A 23,884-nucleotide genomic window follows, 5' to 3' on the forward strand; every position below is an offset into this window, starting at 1 on the left:
AATAAGGTTTTGTTGGGTCACATGATATAAAAAATCTATTGTGAAACTAGATATCACCTGATCCAGGATAACAGGAAAATAGGAAGATGGCTGGAAAGAAAACAGCCTATAATGTCCAACTGAAGACGTTAAGACGGCGGAGCCCAAGCAAGGACATCAAGGGACCGAATTACATACCAACTTACTTAAGGCATCTGCTGGGTAGTTACTATGTGAAATGGGTTAAATCCAAACATGAAAATTTCTGATATGAAGATTCTTCCAGCCTGTCAGGGTGTCAGACTATTAAACCAGACTGTGAGGGGTGGCTGGAGGCCTGAGAACTCAGAGAGAACAGACAACCACGTGACCTGGGTAACTTAGAGTCACCTGCAGCTGGAGGCCTTCGGAAAAGTGATGGAAAACATCGCAACTGGTCCTGGGTGGGTCAGGACCCACACGCCATCCTCCCACCCCTCCCCCACTGAACTCATTTTATAGCTCTTAGGAGCTAAATAAAAGACCGAGTTTCCAGGTCCTTCTATCAATAACCAACACAGAACGTCTGGGCCCAAAGAAGATGTAGGCCAAATCTATATTCCGGGTGTTAATATTAAATCACACCCTGAGGTTGGCCAATGCCTTTATTCATGCGCAGAAGTGTTCATGGTATGAAGGCATCCAGCTTTGACTAAGGACCAGACCGTCCCTAAACCTGCACGGTGGGGCTGGGCTGCCGCTTTCATGAATGACACAGACCCCGAGCAAACAATGCTTCTTTCAAGGACCCTCATTCTGGGCAACAATTCTGCCTGACACTTACACATGATGTCACATCCTGAGTAACCATGACACAGAGGATGTGAGTCATGGACTCTTCCTGCTAAAACGCAGCCAAACGCGAAAGAATTCATTCTTTAAGTTGTTTGAACACAATGGGAACAGAGATACCGCACGTGGTCTATGTCAGAAAGGCCCACAACGCAAAACTGAGCTCCTGCTTCATACTGATGTTCTTGCTTCCTGATGGGTTTACATGATTTTTAAAATAGGAAAAAGAGCAATAGAAAAGGGGGGGTGGAAAGAAAGAAAGACTAAACAAGTGAATACAAACAAGGAAATGCTGGGCTAAAAATGAGCTACGTTCTTATAGAATGGAAGTATGTGACTTCTGAACACTTTGTCTACTGACAGATGTGAGAACAGCATTTTGTCGTGAGCAGAGGAAAAGCCTCTTTTCATTTATCAACAACTTCCGATATATTAAATATGACCATTTTATACTCTCAATTATCTCTCACTGTGTGAAATGGTAAAACATGGCAGAACAAGAAAATGAACATTATTTGACACAAACACCATTGTTCAGAACTATTAAACCCTTTCCAAAATACGTGATGAAAAAAATGTTTAACACACTCTGATGTAATCCAGCACAACAAGCCTTTTCTGAAAATGAAAAATATGCCAAATTAAGATGCTTGGGTAAGTAAGTAACATTTTAGTTATGTTTTCCTGTAATTTAGATAACTTTATATCTAATTAAAAAATAATAAATAGGAATTTTATTTTGTTACATTTAGGTATTAAATCAGACAACAAGACTTGAACTTCAGCTTCTGGAACATTCCCTATCTACAAACAAATTGGAAAAACAGATTTTGGATCAGACCAGTGAAATAAACAAACTGCAAGATAAGAACAGGTAATAAAAATACAAAGAAATGTATAACCCAGAACTGTACACTTTCTAGATATGAAAGCCTATTTCATGTGACTATCAATTATAAGCGTGGCTTCCAAAATGCTGAATTTCTTAACGTATAGTACAAGGATCAGAAACCTTGTGAGGGGAAGGTAGGGAGAGGGTTCGGAGAAAAATACTGGAACGGCATCACCTTCTAAAACAGTCCTCAACTTTGTTTTTTAATCCTCTGGCCCCTTAAAGATTCTCTTACACTAATCCTCCGAATTCTACCTCAATATTATGCATGAATCTATGGAAAACTACTGCCAGGGTTGTGCAGTAAAAGTTACACTGGCTGGGGCATTTTGATATTAACTTTACCAAGTTCTTTGCCTCTGAGGACTTAGTTTATTCCAATGCAAAACTGTCTACAGCAGGAAAACTACACTTTATTATAAACCAATGCACATTTCATAATGCAGTATTTACTCTTAAAGCGTATGATAAAGTAAAAACAAAAGTTAATACTAAATATGGTTATATTAATATCTAAATAAATATTAAAAAATCCCAAGAAAACCAATACAAAAACTAAGATTATGGATGACCAGTGGGGATGGTTTTCATAGGTTTATTCCAGGTGGGGACATATGAGGATAATTCTATTCACATTCCAGGTGTGCTTACCTCCTTGTTTCTAATCGGGATATGTACATATGACATGGAGAATGGTCAGGCAACAACACACTCTAATTCACAATTAAATAATTCTTTATTCTTAACCAAAAATGACTGTAAGCTTATTGTCTTATAATCATTCTTTCCTGTTAATCAAGAACTAAGCTGAAACAATTCTTCTGTTCTTTGAGTAACAAGTTGGACTCATTATTGATTTAGGGTTTTGAAAATCAAGTAGATTTTTATTCCAAATATCTTAACGTTCCAAATTTTTCTCTTCTGCAAAGTAATAAATAAAAGTCTGAGACCAATAATTGAGATATAACAGTCTCTCTAGTTTCATGTTGTTAAAATGGCCTTATTTAATGTTCTTTTGAGTGGGCTGCAGTAATGCTGGACGCCCTGGTACTGGACATGGTTCCCACCATAGTTTTCTAAGTTAGTATGCAAGGATGCTAAAATGATCACTTACACACGTCAGTTACGTTACCCAGGCACCATCTTTGTAAATTTTTGTCAAACTGTATTGCCCTTTGGCTAAAAAAGTGTGCATCTTATTCCCAAATCAAGACACACTGCTTAATATTTTCATTTACCACAAGGTGCAAACTTTCCTCTACAAAGTCAACCTGAATTGCTGTGAAAAACAATTGACAACTTTCACTACGTTTTTTGATCATCCACGATTTGATGAAATTCCTTTGTATGTTAAGGCTTTACAATGTGCAAAACAGTGATTGCAACCACACAGAAATCTGCTGTATTTTCTGATAATTCTTGCTTAAATGATCCTTCACATTTTTTTCTCCTTAATCCTTCACAATTTTTCCCAGGTTAATTGACATTTGACCAGTAATGTGCTTTTCCAATAATTTCACTCCATTTTTATATGAAATTATATTTAAACATCCCAACATTTTCTCCGTAAAACTACCTTGTCGAATAAACATCTCTAACAAACTAAAATCCTACGTGACTTGCAGCACCAGAGCACCACAGCTTGGACAGCAAACATCTAACTCAGACTGGAGTTGCATAAGAACTGTTTCTGAATGACCTGCCATAGTGCTGACACTGAAAGGCATAGCTTTTATCAGCTGACTTATAAAAACCATATGTAACAAATCTAAATCTATACCTGCAGGAAGAATAATCATTTTAGCAGCTGCAGAAATCATGCTCTCTTTTGTCACAAATATGAAATGAAATGGCAATAATAATGTTTTTTTCATCAACAACTGTAAGTAAATAAAAATAAGAAAATTGTGTTGATGACTCTACATCTTTCAGTGAGTTTGGCGTGCTGTTTTCAGGTGCCTTAAATTTTGACTAGCCTAAGATTTCATCTGCAGGAACATCATTACAAAAATATGTGAATGTGTTGCACGTTTGACAAACCACATTTTAAATTATCTTCAATAATTCCCCCAATGTACAATTGTCTTCTTCATGGAACAGTTTCCAATGAAGTCAAAGTACTTATTAGAGTCAACATTTTTCTGAAAATTGCCACTATAACACTTTTTGATTCACCAGCTGAAGTTGAAAATTACTATGCCTTTTTCATCTTATCATCCTTTTTTTTTTCTTCTAAAATAAGTGATTGATTTAGGGGCTACTTGTACCAGTTCAGTTAAATTGTGATATTGTTACATGATTATTGTTATTGAAAAATGTTGTCATTGACACTGTCCCCTTCTGAAGAGAGGCAATAAAAACTCATAAAAGGGGGGCTTCCCTGGTGGCGCAGTGGTTGAGAATCTGCCTGCCAATGCAGGGGACACGGGTTCGAGCCCTGGTCTGGGAAGATCCCACATGCCGCGGAGCAACTAGGCCCGTGAGCCACAATTACTGAGCCTGCGCGTCTGGAGCCCGTGCTCCGCAACAAGAGAGGTCGCGATAATGAAAGGCCCGCGCACTGCGATGAAGAGTGGCCCCCACTTGCCGCAACAAGAGAAAGCCCTCGCACAGAAACGAAGACCCAACACAGCCATAAAAATAAATAAATAAATAAATAATTAAAGAAAAAAAATTCATAAAAGAAACATGATTCAGCCTTGATGTTTCCACCAACAAGGATATTTCCCCACATTTCTCAACTAGACCATGAATTATGTTAATATAAAGTTAAGCTGTACCTAAGTCCAACTGTTATGGTGATGATCAAATTGATCATCCTGTATCAGAAATTCAAATAAGATGCTAATAAGCAAAGTGTCAGGCAATGCAGGCATTCTCCACCCTGCCCCACCCTCCTCCCATCACCCGTCAACACTGACCATGGCATTTGCTGCGCTGCGCAAAGTTCTTGCTATGAGTTTATGCTCTATTCCCATCTGTTTTATCCTGTTTATTTAGTGTCCTTTTATTAAAAGAAAAAAAAGAAAAGCTTATTGCAACCCACTAAATTGATTGCACAAGCCAGTAACAGGTCCAGATGTGCATTTTGCAAAACGTTGCTCTAAAATCTGATCTCTGAGACTCCTTACAGCCTTAAATGCAATGACACATGGTGCTGCTCACAACCAGCCTGGTCTGGGATGACCCGATGCTGGGCTTAACTCTTCAGTACCTGCTCGTATTTAATCTTAAGATTAAATCTCTTAGATCAGGATGTGATTGACCTCTGGATTATACTGGTAGAGGTTTGGGAGGAAGAAACAAAAAATTTTTTTTTAATATCCATCCCAGAGTATTCACACTCTCATTCACACTGTGGACCGTGTGATCATCACATCTTTCTTTTATGCCTCTTCATAGAATGTTAAAGACAACAAAAGATTGGCTGGATAACAAATTTCAGCAACATCACTTCGAAGGCAGTATAGATTAGTGATTTTAAAATGTCCGTACATTTTATGTTAATTGTCTAGGTGAAGCATTGTAGGAGTATATCCTATTGCCTGTACGCTGATGGTCCTAGAAATGATTTTAGGTAGAAAAGAAAAAAATTATGCATTTATTTTTAGGTTACCTTCTGCTTATGGTAAGTCATCTTGGTTTTTAAATCAATGAAAGTGATACACAAGTTAAAAAAAATAAGTTAGCTGATATCAGTAAAAATATTAAGAAATAATAGTTGAAAAAATGGATATGGAGAACCTGATGAAAGTCGAAAGCAAATGTCGGCATCACGGTAACGGATTATTTCTTGACTTGGTACTTTGACAGTATACTTATTGTCACACACGGGTTTACAATGACTATTGGACTGGGATAACTTTAAGAGCTGCAACTGATTTCTAATAATAATAATGATTAATACTGACTGTTAATGCTCATAGGTAAGACCTGTAATGGGTAGTTTGTCTCTTGGCTGAGCAATGTTGTTTCCAGGGTTAAAGGTCCAGGAAATGTCACTGCCCCCAAAAAGGACCAACAGACCCATGGATTATTTGAACTAGAAGGGGTCTCAGAGAGCATCATCTATTCTAATGCCTTCACTATGGATAGAGATTTATTTCTGTAGGTGGACTTTCCCTTAGATAGATATACACCTGAGATCCAAGGAGGGGATGGCCTGCCCCAGGTAACCCAGGGGTCACGTGCAGAGGCAAGGTCCTCAGCCCGGGGCTCCCCCCACTGACCCACAGGTGTCCCCAAACCAAGGGCACCTCGTCCTTGTCCACATTCCTCTTCAGCGGAACCACGGTCTTCAAATGCACTGTATGCGGTAACTTCTAGTTATGAACCTTACATTTTCACTGGGGTACTTTCTCCTCATGTCATATCTATGTCCTCTATCTGATCTCAGCAAGTTTGAGAGCTTCTTCAGGGCTGTGGCAACATCTTGTCACTTTATAACTCCTTTAACATCTTAACAGAGTGCCTTGGAGAAGCAGAAATTCAATAAATATAAACGATTGTATAAGGATTATGAAACTGATTAGCTGTTTACAAAGCACTTGGCTTTGATGGTGATCAGAAAACCCTTCACTAACTAACAATTATTTCCCTTTACAAGTTTCCTGGAAAAGAAAGTTCTAGATATGGAAGACAAGCACATAGTCCAACTTCGGTCAATCAAAGAAGAGAAAGATCAGCTCCAGGTGTTAGTATCCAAGCAAAATTCCATCATTGAAGAACTAGAAAAACAATTGGTGACGGCCACGGTGAATAACTCAGTTCTCCAAAAGCAGCAACATGATCTGATGGAGACAGTGCATAATTTACTGACTATGATATCGACATCAAACTGTAAGTAAAGTTTACATATAAGTTTTTCTTCAGTTTTATCTGCCAGTAGTCGACGAATCTTTCAAAATTCTAAAAAAACTCTCATCTTTCAGAAAAAGCACATTTCTCTTACATATTTCATATGAATGCTTTATAGGGTCTCAATATGGAATCGATTAAAAAGGAGGAAGAGGGGAAGGGGAATATATATTTATACTAACTATTATGAGGCAAACCAACCCAAACATACTTTTGTTCATGGGCTCAGAGAGTCTACTTTTAGTTAGTTCCATTGCTAACTAGATGTTTGGGGCTGGGTAAGTTACTAAACCATAGTGGACATTTTTTTATTTTTTAAGAGGGAGAAACAATCCTAGGCCCGTAGGGCTGTTGTGAAGATTAAATGAGATAATATTGGTACTTGCAGTAACTGGCATAAGATTGGTACCCAGGAAATGCCAGTTTCCTTCTCTCACCACATCCTTAACTACATCTTGCCTTCCTTATTCCTGTTTGACCTTTCAACTTCTCTTCGATATTAGAGGGAAGAAGGGATGCATCTTCAGTCATTAATTAGAGACATGATACACAACCTGTGTGGTATTTTTAAGTTGTTTTTTTTTCCTTAAACATTGGGTCTAGTTCTTGCTATGGTCTATTTCATAGTGTCCTTTCAACTGTATTCTTTTGACACAGATGCACTTTACATATGATTCACGTAGAGACCCTCTTCACCTCCATAAGAAATATGTTCTCACATTTTCCTTGACTCATACAGTTATCCCCACTTTAATTACAGAAACATTTAAACAAGGTTTCTACTTAAACAAGGAAGCAAACAAACAAAAACAGTGGCACAACCTTGTGGTAAGTGGCAGGTTTCACACCAGGTGGCCAGTTTGCAGCGTATGCCTTCCAACTAGAGTTTCACTCTCTTATAATTTAAAAAAAATCATATATTTTTCTCACATTCAGAGAAAAGGAAGAGACAATTATATGATGTCTAGTGGGACCAAGACAGTGTGAGGTGTTAGCCTGGATGAGCCAAAGCAGAGAAAATCACGCAGCTCAGATCCTGGCAGAACAAATGAGCACAGGAGAAAGTGCAGCGGAACAGGCTTCGTCTGCCCCGCGTGCTTCCGGCTGGTGTGCAGACGGGAGCCCCCACCTGTGATGCCTGCCCACGCCACCTGGTCCAGACACCTAGGCTTTTGTCCGTCTCTAGAATGACGTACAAATACATACCTGCAAGAATACATACACACAAACACTTTTTCAATGTGGCAAAAAAGGGATTGGGAAGTCTAAACGTTAAGAGCAGAATAAAAATTTGAAAGAATTTCATAGTCCTAGACTTTTTAGACTTAAAAGGAAGAATTTCAAAGACGCAGATAAATAAATGTTAGGTTCCTCTTTAACGCAAGCTATTATGAGACGGTTGCTAAAAATCCAAAGAATACTAAATGTCTTCACCCAACGGTCTAAAGAAACGTATAAAGACTTGGCCTCAGATACACAAAAAGAAAGGAAAACAATCCACACCACTGCCTAGATAGGACGTGGCTAATGGGCTATGGATGCAGCCACTGTAGAGCCAACACTATTTTTAGGTACATTCTTTTTTATTCTTCTGTAATAACTTTATCTGATTCTACTCAAGATGGAAGATTTTTTAAAAAGTAATAGTTTATTAAGAGCTGATTGTGAAGTACTTGCATTACATATAGTTGATGAGAAGAAAAAGGAAGTATGGATTATTGGTAACAATCTTTGAGAGTTAACAGGAAACAGGCTGAAAGAGTAACTTTTGAAAGGCTAAAATACTAGCATCTCCCTTTTACTTATTGTAAGAATTCAAATGTAATAAAACTTAGCAAATGAGTGCATCTCGAAATAACATACTTTTATCTTTTCATGAACTCCTTTTAAAAGCTTTCCTATTTTTAAAAAGCAGCTAAGCACTCCCTCATTGCTAAGGAAGAACAAATCATCTTCAGAGATTGCACGGAAGCTTTCAAATCAGGACTGACCACCAGTGGAATCTACACGCTGACGTTCCCTAACTCCACGGAGGAGATCAAGGTAAGGCATTGTCTCTCATTTTCACCTCCCTGGCTTGAAGCAAGTCGTTTTAGAAGTGGAGCAACTGCAGACATAGTTCACACACCCCGGATGCATCCCAGCTCCACTCAGAGCAAAGCAAGAAACACTGACACACGTAAAGGTCTCACCAAGGGCTCCAAGTCCAGCCACTGGGCACAGAACACTGACGATGCATGTGAATGATGTAGAAATATCTACCTTATTATATGTGTCTACCTAATATATAAGATAATTTACTTATTTTCTCCTTGCATGTGGCTTAGTCATGCAGAGTGTCAGCTGTTTGCCTTGAAGTGTCAGACTCGCATCATTAACTTTAAAGAAATGTCTTCCAAAATACCAGAGTTCGAATACCCATAGTTTATGTTTCAATCGTTATTTCAAGCAGCAATGGTATTCCATCCAAAAAACAAAAGGCTTGTTCAACTTGCAACTAACACAGTCACACAAAATTTCTCTTTGAGACAGCCATGGCACCTTGATGTGCAGAAGTGATTTATACTCATTTCCATTTCATCAAACAGAATATAAAAAGACGTGCCCGCAGCAGTAGAGGTTTAATAAAATTAATACTTTGTACTGCTTTGTCAAAGACATCCTGAAGTGAAATTGGCTTTTTCCCCCCAAACTGCAAGTGTGTGACTGAGGAACACAGTGACTCCGGCATGGTTTGCACTGTTTCCTTAGTTCATTCTAGGGCGCTGGCAGTTTCACCCACTAGTGCTTTTGTACCATCAGTGCAAATGCTGTCACAGCCCCAAAGGCCAAGGACATGGTTATGGAGACAGTTCCGACCCTTTGGACTTGCTGCAGGGGGCTCAAGGCTTCCCTGGGTGGGCCATTCTTACCCCATCTGATGGGCTGGAAGACTTAAATCACACCATCAATGAGAGCAGGTCGTTTTCTTCCCAAGTACCTGGAGTTTCCTTCAAGGTGGAAGCTCAAAAGTGAACCAAGAATCAGAATTTACCATCAGGAGAAGCTAGTGTACAGCTTAACTCAGTTTTTCTTGGATATTTTGGATTTCTCAGGGAGCATGCCTCCTGAACTTGCTTTAGGAGATGTTAAGCTTTAGATGAGAAAAAAAAAAAAAAGTCACTTCCCCGGGGAATATTTCAATGTGGCTTTGATAAGGTAAAACAACATTACATGAGAATCAGTGTGAAGTGTTATATAACTCTGGGATGACTGTATATGTTAAATGCCTATAAATATGTTTACGTCTTAACTGTAAAAGCAGCTACACACTGAAAGAACAGAAACACTTACAGAAAAGGCACTCGATGCTGTATCAAAATGGAAATTTTAAAGGCTCCTGAAAGTATCGTCTCTTTGAACTCAGGGTTATCCTCAGTATTTAACATGGTAATAAAGAAAAACACTTTAAAAATACAAACAAGGGCTTAAAGACATGGAATTTCAAACAGTAACATACACTTGATTTTGAATTTAAAAGATAAATATTTGATTTATCTTGAATAATAGCATAATAATCTTGTGCTATTACTCACGATAAGACTTTCCAAAGAAATCTTTCTAATTCATTCATGCTGCTTTAAATCAACCTTGAAAATCAGTTAATGTCCCTAGCACCCTAAAAGCAGTGTATTGGGGGGAGAAAAAAACCCAAATATTCTGTTGCAGATGAAAAAGTAATGAGCAGACTCTATACTAAGCCCTTCAGTCCCCTCTGCTATCTGGTTCTCATGGCAGCTCTCTGTATGCTATTGTCTGTCACCAGATGTTGGTCTGTTCTTGGTCTGGAGGTAAGGGGACAGGAGTGACATGAGGAGGAGGAGGATGGAGAGTAAAGTGGGAATACTGCCCGATGCAGACCCAGAGGGACCATCAGCTTCCTACTGCTGTGTAGTGCTTCCTGCCTTAGTGCGCGTCCCTGCCCCAGCTCGCCGTACCAACCCCAAAGGCCTCACTGCCGGGAGAAGAAGATATACAGCTCTGGGGTGATGTGGTCTCAGGCCACGGCTGGAAACATTAGGATTTATATATGCCTTTTACACATACGCAGTGAAAACAACTCATTGACACAGCCGGGAACAACAATCTTTGAAGCCTCAATTTTTTCATCTCTAAAATATATGGTCCAGATGAGTTACCTCTGGATTCCCTTCCAGACTTCAGACTCCATAATTCAATCGGAGGAAGTCCGATAGATTTGGGTTTAAATTCTGACTCTGCCAATGTGTGCCTCTCAGCAAGTCACTGAACCTGCGTGAGGCTTCCGCTTCCTGATCTGCGCCGTGACACAATGTCCCCTGTCTTAGAGAGCGGTTTCGGGGTGATGCTAGAGATGAGCACCCAGGACAGGGCTCGGTGCTTGCCATCCACGCAACACCCGAGGACTGTGAGACCACCTCTCTGTGGGCCAGGGCACCCGAGCTTGGCCTGCTTCATCTAATTCAAGGAAAGAATGTTCAACAGATCTCTGCGCAGATCTTTCCCAAAGAGGCCGAAATATCATTTCAACTTCATTTTTGAAGAATTCATTAGGTTTTTGTACAAGATAGACATTGCAAGATGGCATTTATCAGAAGCATTAGGGTTACATTTTTGCTTGTTAGAGACATAATAGTTTCCTTCCCTAAATTTCCCAGGATACCTGACTCCTAATGTTGATCTTTAATCACGCATTCACCATGGCCTCAGAGCCGAAGCATAACATTTCAATCAAGCGCTATTTGCTGAAAGAAATCAAGCTTTAGAGCGAGGTATCAGGTCCCTGGACCACACCATGGTGTGCTCATCAAAAGTATTAACCTCCCTCAGGTTTGCTGTAACTGAGCAGTGAGGTCATGGGCATTATCCGAGGACTTACGCTTTTCCAACCCTGATATAATCTACTTCATCATTTTCATCTGTACCTTCTGGCTACGTGGAGAACTCTACTTGAACACTCTCTTCCTCTGGAAGCCTCACGAGCCAACTAACCATAATACTTCCGTTTTTATAAACGCTCTGTTCTTTTTCTTAAGCTGGACAAAGTAATATTAAGAAAACGTTCTCATGATCCCGTCATTGTCCCTAATGGGGTTAGAGGATACTATGGCTCAGACCGCAGCTCTTGGCCTCCACTGATTTCCACAACAAAATGGACTTGTTCTCTGATTTAAATATCAGCGACTTCATCAGGGTGATTTTGACATTGAAGAAGCAAGTATTAGAATGAGGACAGGCTCACTGAGAACACTGTGCAGTCCTTTTACCCCCTAGCACGCCTTTTAGGATACAGGGGAGTTAACGTGTGTGCGCAGGACTGCTCAGATCAATGGAGCTTATTCAGCTAGTTTACTAGACACGTTGACAGAAGTGAGCAGTACTGACCATCTTGTGGACCAGAGGCGAGTGAGAGGCAGTATTATTCATGAACTGATTTCAACTTGGAGCTGCATGGAGGGACTTCTGACCTATTAACAAAAGAGTCAGGTTTCTCTGTTTTCGGAAGCATGGGGGAGTAGAAAACACATCGCAGAATTAGGAAATTAAAGAGACCTTATTCAAATCCTATATGCCACTTAATAGCTGAATGACTCTGATCAAATTAACCTAACTTTACCAAATCTTTTCTCCTTTCAAACATGCAGAATGATAGCATCACAGCAGAGTTGCCGTGAGATTACAGATAATATACGGAAAGTACCTAGCCTGGTGCTTGGAACGGAGTGATGCATAGCAATGATAACAACGATAATTAATAATAATAATGTCAACACAGAGAGATAATAAGGGGTTATATGAAGCAGATCAATTTCATATGGCTGATTAATTTAAAATGGGGAAATCATTTTATTCTTGATAAATATAATTTTCTTTCATGGAACACATGTTTCGAAACATAAGGATCATTGGGAAAGTGATGATGGGCCGAGTGTCCATCCTGGAGAGAGTCTGGAATGGAGGTGGAGAGAGCGCAACAGGAGAACCAGTGCTGGGTTCCAGCTGCTGCTCTTGGTTCCACTGGAAACAGGACGGCCAACGAGCGCTTACAATGAAAGGGCAGGTCTAGGTGCACTCTGGGTTCTCCTTTAGCCCCCATTCTCCAGGATTTCGGCTCACAAATGCAGTAGATTTGACGTGTAAACTTACTCTGCCAAAATTATCTCCATTATTCCCCCCAAAGACCATGGAAGACAACAAAGGAAGACTATTTCTAATTGTTTTTGAACCTTAACTTTCACATTTACTACCTTGTAACCTGTAAGGAAATTCATCTTAACTTTTTGGAAAACTCCTTCGTTCTACTATAATCTCATTATTTAAAACTATTTGTGTAATCTTATTTTCAGGGGGTTTTAATTTCATAATAAAACTCCAGCTGAGTTGAAATTGAGCATGCATGCTCTTAGCCCAAGAAAGAATCCTGTGTAGTGAACAAAGTTTGAACTCACCAAGCCCGTTTAAAAGCAGAAATCAAAAGAGCTGGGAAGAGAAATAACAGGGGCAGTGAGCAAAGTGCAGAGAAGCATGAAGTCAGGGTCTGTGGGGTGGAGCTGCCAGGCCCCCTCAGGTCACACACACACATTGGGTACACAGGAGCCCCCGGTCCCTTGTTCTGAGGGATGAACCAGGAAACCTGACTTTGATCCCACACATGGAGGAAGCCAAACAGCCCCACGGCATCACAGGAGTCTTGGAAACCCTGCAATGCAAGAGTCTCCCTTTTACACCCCTCTCTGGAGAGTCAGTCGGGACTGGCAACCATCATAAAGGTTTTCAGGGCTGTGAACACGAGGCGATGGATTTCTACAGGCTGGAGATGAGAGGTTTGGGGCAATCTGCCAACATGTCCCGTTCCCAACAAATCTCTAAGGAACAGCGATCTCAGGGTCAGCTATCAGGGTGGGTCTTTAGCCTAGAACAGATGATGACAAGGTCCTAGTTTCATCGACACATCATGTTATATTACTGTTTATTTCTCACCATCATTTTAAATTCATGGTTTTCAATTTCTTTAAAATCCTCTGCCTCTTGGAAGACCACAAAGATTTACCCCAGAGAACCCCATCAGCCCTGGTCTTATTATAAGTATCTCCGTTCATCTCGTTTCTGTGATTTAAGACAAAGACCCAAGTCACGGACGTTTCCCAGGCAGTAATTGTGCGTTCCTGTTTGCAGGCTTACTGTGACATGGAAACAGCTGGAGGTGGGTGGACAGTTATTCAGCGACGTGAAGATGGCAGTGTTGATTTTCAGAGGACTTGGAAAGAATATAAAGTGGTATGAATACTCTTTAAACCATCTGAAAATAATTTTCTTTGCGAAAACTAACTTTGAGAATGTGCAGGAACTTTACCACAAATCTAAAACCAATCAATGACTTTTGACCATTTTTTTTAACCAAAGGGTTCTTTTTAACTAGTGTTTCAGTCTCCCCGTTAAAGAATGGTCCTGCCAATGTAATGTAAACTATATATCAAAACAAAGGCATGCGAAAGTTAGGCTTATTTTTAACGGTGGGCTCAGCATTTCTTGGTGAACTGTTTCATAGTGTTTCACACGTCTATAAACTGAGCTGTTTATGATATTGGTGGTTCCCCAAGTCGTTCTAATTATTCCAATACTAATTTCCTTCTGGTAACAGCTTAGTTTCCTAAAACTGACCTTTTAAAAATCTTTCTTATATGGAAGACCCCAAAGTTTCACGGTACAGGAAGGGATTTCTGTTGAATATTGAATGGTTATTCCGTGTCAAATTGATGGACTATTGATTTCAAATACATGAAGAAAAAATAAATGAAGTAAGTGAATTTTACAACTTGGATTTCAGGGATTTGGGAACCCTTCAGGCGAACACTGGCTGGGAAATGAGTTTGTTTCACAAGTGACTAATCAGAAACGCTACGTGCTTAAAATACACCTGAAAGACTGGGAAGGGAATGAGGCTTACTCGTTGTACGACCATTTCTATCTCTCAAGCGAAGAACTCAATTACAGGTAAGGAAATTATATATCACTGAAAAAAGTGAAAGGATTTGCTGACTCCAGAAAGTCAGAACCCCATTGTATTAACCAGAATCTAAATTACTCATAGGCTACCTTAAGGGGGAAAAACATCTTGTTTCTTAGAGTTCTTTGCCGCCTTTAGGTAAGTTTCTCTAGTTTCAACATTCTAACTTTAATTTCAACAATATAAGGAAGGCTTCATGAGGACAGAATTTTGCCTGTTGTGTTTGCTGTGTATCCTCAGGGCACAGATGAACCCTGCCTGGCAGATAATGGGCCTTTAACAACTATCTGTAGAATAGGTGAATGTTGTGTCCCTATTACAAAATGTCATGCCAATATCACAACAGATGTATACCCATGACTATATTGTTTTCTTCCAGAAGGTTTTCAAAGTTAAATCTATCTTTTTGAAGTTTAAACACATTCAACTGTTATGTTCCATCCCAAAGTCAGGATGAGTTGCCAAGTTCAAAAGAGGAAGGATTAGGTGGGCGGTAGGTAGCAAGACCCTCTGCCCTCTGCTATAGGAAGACCAGCTGATTCACAGCACTGCCTCAGTATTTACCTACCTCCCCCCACCCACTGGACACAGCTAATCTTGAATGTTCCAAGAAAAGCACGGGCAATTTTGACTGGGAATTTACTCTTTGGCTCTAAAACGCCCAGAGAGTGGAGACAGAGCAAAGGGGTCTTTACAACCTGTTGTGCCAGGCAAGGGCAGTAGGCACGTGCATCTGTACTTTACAGGGAGAGGGGCTCAGAAATGCGTGTCGACGGCGGGGCAGAGCAGGGTGATGGGTTGCCCGGTGGCCACACGGGAATTGGTCTGAGAAGGCACAACACAAGGGTTCAGGCACCAACACACCCTGAGGGAGTCTAGAGAGCTCGGACTGGTGGTGTTCGGGGGTTTTGGTGATCACGGAGCACACGTTATGAAACACCAACTCTGAAGTCAGAAATAAACAAGCGAAGTTCCATAGGAACGTCACAGGAGACAGGCATCAACTGGCCTGCCGTCCCGTCTAAATCCCACTGATGCCCGACTCAGACCCTCTGCTCGACAGAAATTCCAAGATCTGAGTAGTTTGGGAAAAACCCACGATTTCAAAGTCCTTGAGCTGGCTTCCTTGGGGAGGCTCGCAATGGACAGCATGAAAAAACGGGCTGAAAGCCAGCTTGCTGACAGCCACCTGAGAACTGCACAATGTCCAGTGTCCTGCTTTATAAACAGTGGACCAAAATTCAGAAGCATGTTTTGAAAACAGATAACGTACGACAAGCTTCGACACGACTTTTAAGAAGTCAGTGAAACAACCCATCAGCTCTCATTACAGAAAGAGCCGGCTGCCCAGGGCGGATAGGAGCTCAGCTGAATGAAGAGATAGGTGTTGGGGCCTCACTGCAGCCCAGAGTTGACTCCACAGATCAAAACTTCAATGAATTTTTAGACATGAGTGGTTGGTCATTGTTTGACCTCCAAGCTAAATATTTTTTCAACTGGCAACAGTTAGGAATCTACAACACAGGAACTGAAAAAAAAAAAAAAAAAAAAAACACAAAAATTAAGGATTAGACTGTTTATATAAGAAGATTTTACAATATGGGTCATTACCCTTGTATGCTGACATTATAAAAATATTTTAAACTGTGATGGTTCTTAACAGATATTTCCTTTAGAAGTGCAATCAATTTTTGGATATGCCATTTTAAAAAGCACACAGTTGTTTAAAGCTCAGTTTAATTTACTTGGCAGTATAAAACAGATACTACACTGAAAAAATTATTATCCTAATAAAACATGTCAATGTGATAAGAAAACTGGGATGTGACTAAAACTTACAATAACTACAGATGTTTCAGAATGCCAATTGTATGTAGCAGCTAAGTTGTTTTTCACTAAAGGAATTTTTTCCCAAATGTAGGAAAACTGAAAAAATACACGTTATAAGAAGGGATAAATGCATCAATAGAGTATGATTATTTTTACTAAAACTAAAAACTATTTGTATATTAAACCTTAAGAATTGGTCACTTTTCACAAACATTCTGGCAATTCTATACGAACACTGAGATTTAATTATTAAATGTTGGCATTACCTCTCCCTTCACTCTACTGTGATATAAAAGCAATGGGTACCAATTTAAAGTAATTTCAAGAACGTGGCTATTCTTAATAATAAAATTTTACAAGAAGGCAACTTTAAAACAATGGGCCAGACTCCCCTGGTGGCGCAGTGGTTAAGAATCCGCCTGCCAGTGCAGGGGACACGGGTTCAATCCCTGGTCCGGGAAGATCCCACATGCCGCGGAGCAACTAAGCCCGTGCGCCACAACTACTGAGACTGCGCTCTAGAGCCCACGAGCCACAACTACTGAAACTCGCGCTCCCTAGAGCCCGCATGCCACAACCACTGAGCCTGCATGCTGCAACTACTGAAGCCCACGTGCCTAGAGCCCGTGCTCCACAACAAGAGAAGCCACCACAATGAGAAGCCCACGCAGTGCAACCAAGAGTAGCCCCCGCTCACCGCAACTAGAGAAAGCCCACGCGCAGCAACGAAGACCCAACGCAGCCACAAAATAAAAATAAAAAAGAAAATAAAACAATGGGCCACACAGCAGAAGGATCTAAAAAGATACAACTTTTCTCATAGAGACTCATAAAACATAGTATTCTCCCTTCTTTTGCTTTGGGGAAATTTAATGCGTTCCACTAGAACTGAGATTGTTCAAAGGAGACAGGAGAGTTCAAAGGAGGAAAAGCACGGGGAGTAGTTCATCTCAGTCCTACCTACGATTAATGAGAAGGGCCTGGACAGAAATTAAAGTGTTTCAAAATCCCAATGGTGAGGAGAACTTACAGGAACGCCTTGCAGCAGGTATGCAGAGGCTGTGCTAGGGCCCAGGGTCATTTCTGAAGCATGAGAATAACCCTGAAATTCAGAAACTCGGTCAATGCCTGTGATGGGGCTTCCAGAGCTACAGTACTACAAACAATTAAAAATCTGAGTTACCAACACAAACGTTACTCAGGACCAACGCTTTATGGAACTCATTGGATATGCCCCCGTGCCCCCCTTTGCACAACTGCCTCCTCGATAACCAAGCGCCCCTGTGAAGGGGTGCACCAGCGTGGAGCCCTCACAGAGGTGCAGTCCCAGCTGCTGTCAGTCCCAGCTCCACCACTTACAGCGTGTGACTGTGGACGAGCTCCCGCCTCCGAACCAAACCTCGGCGACCTTACGTGTAAGGGGGGGGTGACGCCTGCCTCTCGGGGCTGGTCTGGGCATTCCGTGCACGGGCCCGGGAGAGTGGGTGGCACAGGCGGGTTAGAGACACGCCCCTGGAGAACCTTTCCTCTCGGCTCCACCTCCTGCTCCAACATGAATTCCAGGAAATTCTATTCCCTCCCAGATAGCTGTTAGCAAATGTGAGCAGGTGTTACCAAGATGAGCGGCATCAGCGGGGCTTAAAGTACAGCAGGAGGGTCCCTGGGACGGGGAGACCCCACGCCCCAGGTCTCCACACTCCAAGTGCCACACTGTGACATGGAGTTCGACACAGGCACCCGCGTCCCCTGGACCCTGCTCCGAGCTCCGGAGCCTGTCTGCCTGGGGCTTTCCTGGAGTCGGGCTCACAGACCTGCCCCTGCCCTTCTCCCCTCCTCCTTGGCAGGCACATTGCTGGGGCGAGCCAGATTTCTGCAATCTTCTAAAAGCCTGGGCTATTATCTAGGGTCTAACTTAATAGTACGCTTATTCTTTCTCAATGTCTGGCAGGTTTATTATAATACTATTCAGAAACAAGGCAAAGCAGCCACAAGGGTTTGTTTTTCCACGCAGTTCACTAGATTTCTACTCCACATTCAGTGGTCATCCCTTGTTGTCTGCTGTCCTCCCCACACCCACCAGTCATCCTGGATTCTCACTTCTACAACATATGGATGATGCCTGGAGACTTGGAAAGAGGATCCCATCACGATGTATTTTCCCCTCTTTTGTTTACCTGAAAGCAGCAGGAAAATAAATTACAGGGCCCCGAAGTCCCCGCTGATGCTTGTGCAAGTGATATGCGTTGAAGGCTTCATGAAAACATTCCTCTTTGCCTAAGGATTTGATGATAAGTTGGTTCCTGTTTATACCAGCGCAAAAACATTTTGTCCGGAGTATGCACTAGTGCATTAACCAGCATAGCACGTGTTTCTGTAGAATGAAATTCTTCATTGTAAAAAACTTTCCACTATGATAAACCAACCACCCAAGCCAATTATGTTTTGCCTTTTTTTTTTTTTTTTTCTTTGCATGCTTACAGGATTCACCTTAAAGGACTCACGGGGACAGCCGGCAAAATAAGCAGCATAAGCCAACCAGGAAATGATTTTAGCACAAAGGACGCAGACAACGACAAATGTATTTGCAAATGTTCACAAATGCTCACAGGAGGTGGGATGACTTTTCTCTCTTCCTATTTGTATTGGCAAGGAAGGATTTCATAGAGGGAAAGGTTGGCTCTTTGGACTTCAACCTGTGATTGGTGACAATGTCCAAATTTCATAAATAGACTTACTTGCTCAATACAGGGAGATCGGTTTTTCGCTTTTTCAGACTGTTGAGTTTTACACACGAATGTGATACTGAGCTAGAATTGTCAGCAGGCCAACTGTGTCTCCTCAGGACCTACCCCTGGCAAGGAGAGGGGCCATGTGATACTCAGCAAGCTCTCTGGAGTTTGTGCTGAGTATCAGATGTTGGCACGATGGTTTAATTCCATTCTGCTTTAGTAAAAAGGTTAAAAATTAAAAATGGCTACCAAAACAGTGATATAGATTCATTAGTAATAGAAATGTTTCCAATTAATAATTTATTGTTCAAACAAGGATTTTTTAGTTGTCTTTTTTTTTAAAGTATTTCATTAATATATAGCAAATACTAATAATGCACAGAAACTACTTAACCAAGCTCCTTTTCTGTGCATCAAATTAGAATGAATGATTGTCCAGTTTAAGGCCTTTATCTTCAGGCTCTTCTTGCCTTCTATCTTTCATGTTAGACCTCTTAAAAATGAAAAACAAACAAACAAAAAGAAACCATACCCATAAGCAAATGTGATATAACAGTCACTTAATGGCCAGATGAGTTTTCAGAAACGTTTCAGAGTTTAGTGACAGGAACCAACTGTTAGAAAACTTATTCTTCTGATTCCTAGAAGTTTAAACGTGGAATAACCAAAACCAGTTAATTGTGATTGAGACCAGGAAAAAGTCGGGCAAATGCTGTGGAGTTAGTTCTTAAAAACATTGAAAGGTTGAAATCAGCAACAAAAATTCTGCCAACAGTGTAGACTAAATGCAGAGGCAAACAGGAAATTGGCAGGGTTTAATTTGTAGAGACCATGAATTGTATCACCAAAAATTCATTCATTACTCACCCAGGAAAACCAGAGGAAAGAGCTGCAGTCAATATATCTTATAAATACGAGGTACTGCATAAACAAGTAAAGGGTCTAAACTTGTCATGTGTTTGTACTGCAGTTAAGAATCATTTACGGACAAAAGGAAGGATTTATTTACAAAAATAATTTGAAACCCAGTAATTTTCAAGTCTTTAAAATGATACTGAGAGAATTAGGCTCCATTAAGAAAATCAGTCCTATGGTTCCTTAGAGAATATATTTCATGTATAAATATAGGTTGGTGACTTAGGTCTTCCCTATTAGCCATACTTACTTCAGTAATTATTCAACCAGAGAAAGCTATTAGGCTGATTATGTAAAAGCTGCCTGTCTCTCCCATCCCACCACAGTTATCCTTTTTGAAGCCAGCCAGTGGGGGGGGAGGGGGGGAGGGGGGGAGGGGAGGGAGCGCGCCGAATCCTTCTTCCTGCCTGTCATTCCCACACTGAGCCCAGCTGTCCACGCAGAGGGTGGCGGTTTTCAGACCACCCGAATGTCAAGAGCTACTCAAGAGAGTATCAGTGCATTAATAACCAAGGAAACAACATATTTACTTACTCAGATCAAGATTTAGGGCTGAGAGTGGAAGTGGAAAGGAGATTGGGGAGAAGAAACGCAGCCCAAGAGAGACAGCAGAGCGGTCCCAACTGTAGAGGTCAGATTCCAAGCCGTGGTCTGGACCACAGATAAACCAGCCTAATGACCAGCTAGATTTTTGCCTAGACAGTAAATTCTATAGTTGAGTCAGACAACAGGCTCCGGAATGGACAGATCTATAAATCTGCAATATTCTTGAATATTTTGAAGGTTTATGAGTCTCACACACAAATGTCTTATCTAATCAACATTAATCTGAATCAACTCAAGTCATGGAGCTGTTACTATCAGGAAAAAACTTAGGCACTTGGATGTAATAACTGGTGATCACATTCCAGTGTATAAATAATACAATAATTGCATCAGAATCCTCTTTAAAGAAATAAAACATGCCCTACCAATACCTGTAACGTTCACATTATTTATTTCTTTTACTAGGTATGGAGAGATCGATAATAGTTATTTTTTTCTGTATTTTAGAATTTTATATAAATGGCATCATACTGTATGTGTCCTTCCAACACAATCTTTCAAAGATTTATCTGGATTAATGCTTGTAGACTGAGGTCATTCCTTCCCGTCCCAAACCCAGGGCCTCTAGGTAAGGGTATTAAAAGCCCAAGCCTAGTCCTTCAGGTGTAGGTGTGGATGCCCACTGCCCCGCCACTGTGCCATGCAGCGGCCTCCCAGGTCCCCACTTTACCTTGGTGCACACACCACTATAGCTTTAAATTTCCTTTCTGTCTCTGGGACTTAAAGGTTTCCTTTTTATCTAGCTCCACTGAGTACTTAAAATTTGGGGTTACATTTGAAACAAAAAGACTTTTTTTTTAATTAATAAATTTATTTATTGATTGATTTTTGGTTGTGTTGGGTCTTCGTTGCTGCGCGCGGGCTTTCTCTAGTTGCGGTGCACGGGCTTCTCATTGCGGTGGCTTCTCTTGTTGCGGAGCACGGGCTCTAGGCACGTGGGCTCCAGTAGTTGTGGCTCACGGGCTCCAGTAGTTGTGGCTTGCTGGCTCTAGAGCACAGGCTCAGTAGTTGTGGCGCACGGGCTCAGTAGTTGTGGCTCGCGGGCTCTAGAGATCAGGCTCAGTAGTTGTGGCGCACAGGCTTAGTTCCTCCGCGGCATGTGGTATATTCCCGGACCAGGGCTCGAACCCGTGTCCCCTGCATTGGCAGGGGGCGGTTCTTAACCACTGCGCCACCAGGGAAGTCCCAAAAAGACTTTCTTTGTTAGGCGGAGGGGAGCCTGAAGCAGCCTGGTCCACCGTGTTGCTGGCACTGGATGGAAGGTGATCCTGGGCCGATGAGAGCCACCCATCGATTCTTCGGGCTCTGACTTTTCCACACTTCCAACTGTCCCGTGGGTCTCCTAGTCACGTCTGTGGGTGACTGGCCCTTTCCCACAGCACAGGGGAAGAGGAGTAAGAAAACGCGTAAAAACATGTGCCCCAGGGGCTACCGTTCCGCCAGTGTAGAGGTGGAAAACCACACTGCCACCTGCCAGGGCGGCCCCCTCCACTCTCAAGAAGGCCCACACACACCTGCTTAAAATGAGCAGGATGTGACTCGCGGATTAGCCAGGATTTGTAACTCCGCGGTGAGATAGGGCCACCTGGCTCCTAATTCCTTCTGTGTTTCACTTTCACAGGCTGGTGGTTTGATGCCTGTGGTCCTTCCAACCTGAACGGAATGTACTACCCACAGAGGCAGAACACAAATAAATTCAATGGTATTAAGTGGTACTACTGGAAAGGGTCCGGCTACTCGCTCAAGGCCACAACCATGATGATCCGCCCAGCAGATTTCTAAATGCCTGCGCACACCTGAGGAACGGTGTCTTCCAGTTTTCATAGACTTAATCCCAAAGCTCTGGAAGACACAGCTGCATGCTGCCTCCCTATCCAGCTCGGACAGACTGCCCGCGCTCCAGACCGAGGGGACCCGCGAGCTCCCAGTTAGAGCCCCATCAACGTCACCCCTTAAACCCGCATCACTCAACGAACCAAAGCACAACCCCCAACGAGCCACAGCCTGGCATGGTGACCTGGTAGAAAGCCTACGGGAAGATAAATTTAAGCTTGCGAATGAGACTGACAATTTACAGGCTCTGTTGTCACAACCAAGAATGTTATGTGCGAGTCGATCAGTAAATAACTGGAAAACAGAACACTTATGCCATATAGTAGAGATAACCTTGGAACTGCATTCTTCTGAGCACTGTTTATAGACTGTGTAAATATCCATATGTCCTGAATTCAGCACCACTATCATAATTAAAAGGAAGGAAAAATTCTCGAAGCCATAAAAATATACTATATATTCAGGGATTTTTATGAGAAGTGGTTATTAGCGGTTTAATATTTGGAGAAGGAAAAACATAGTTAACGCATTTTTACTCTTCCTCGTAGGTGCTTTAAATTTTCATTTTGAGAACAGCATATTTGCATAGGCATTGATAGGTTAGTTTTAAGTTAATGCTCAAATATATATATTTCAAGTTTCTATGGTGAAAACTTTCAGGATCTCTGAAATTATTAATAGAAACGTGTTCTTTTAGTATATATGAAGATTGTACTATTTTTTTTCAGCCTCGCTGTTAAATATGAAGGGATTTTTAGTAATTAAATATAACTTATTAGGCGAGATGACCGCATTTAACTTTTATGATATTTACAACATTGTAATATGATTCTGAAACAAATGATTGTGCCTTGTGACAAGGAAAATCTTGATTTTTAATGATGAAGAAAATTATACATTTAATTTCATGACAAAGAGGCTTTCCTATCTTTTACTCACTATTCTAATACAAAAGTCTTTTTTCTCTTCTACTAAGATGTATTTTAGGGAAGTAGGCTACAATGTAGTTTGTGGTTGAGAAAACCCTTCCATTTAAAACACTTACAAAGCTATACTTCTCAAGCTGGATTCACCCCGGAAGTTATTTAGGGGAAAAAATAATTTGCGTTAGTAACATTAACTTAAATCTTACTAGACTTAAACCACCAGCAAATTAAAAAAAAAAAAAAAAAGTGTTCTGGGGCGCAAAACCAAAATCTGATATTTATAGCATATTCAAATGTTTACAGAAAATTTTGAGAGCACAGATTTAAGCTCAGGACTGCGAAACCTTAAACTCCTAGAGTTTTAACTCCGTTTGAAGTTTTCATCGTACAATTAATACTAATGAGCATTTGAGTAATGCTTCATAATTTGGAAGCAATTTCTCATATATTCGCATTTGAG

General features: G+C 41.1%; 2 protein-coding genes across 8 annotated transcripts in view; one reads left to right on the plus strand and one right to left on the minus strand.

The window, feature by feature from the left end:
• ANGPT2 (angiopoietin 2) overlaps positions 1–23,012 on the plus strand; it is a 53,728-nt gene extending 30,716 nt beyond the window's left edge. The window contains exons 3-9 of one of the 2 annotated variants that reach the window (XM_061177638.1): positions 1,563–1,684; positions 6,309–6,541; positions 8,472–8,602; positions 13,754–13,855; positions 14,406–14,572; positions 18,896–19,026; positions 22,287–23,012. In XM_061177638.1, coding sequence (XP_061033621.1) covers positions 1,563–1,684; positions 6,309–6,541; positions 8,472–8,602; positions 13,754–13,855; positions 14,406–14,572; positions 18,896–19,026; positions 22,287–22,447 — 1,047 coding nt within the window. In that variant the 3' untranslated portion in view covers positions 22,448–23,012. The remainder of the gene's footprint in view (positions 1–1,562; positions 1,685–6,308; positions 6,542–8,471; positions 8,603–13,753; positions 13,856–14,405; positions 14,573–18,895; positions 19,027–22,286) is intronic. The other variant, XM_061177639.1, reaches the window with a different exon arrangement.
• MCPH1 (microcephalin 1) overlaps positions 1–23,884 on the minus strand; it is a 230,423-nt gene that overhangs the window by 102,454 nt on the left and 104,085 nt on the right. The gene's annotated exons all lie outside the window — the stretch shown is intronic.

Source organism: Eubalaena glacialis, chromosome 20 (genome assembly GCF_028564815.1).
Source record: "Eubalaena glacialis isolate mEubGla1 chromosome 20, mEubGla1.1.hap2.+ XY, whole genome shotgun sequence".
Lineage (NCBI taxonomy): Eukaryota > Metazoa > Chordata > Mammalia > Artiodactyla > Balaenidae > Eubalaena > Eubalaena glacialis.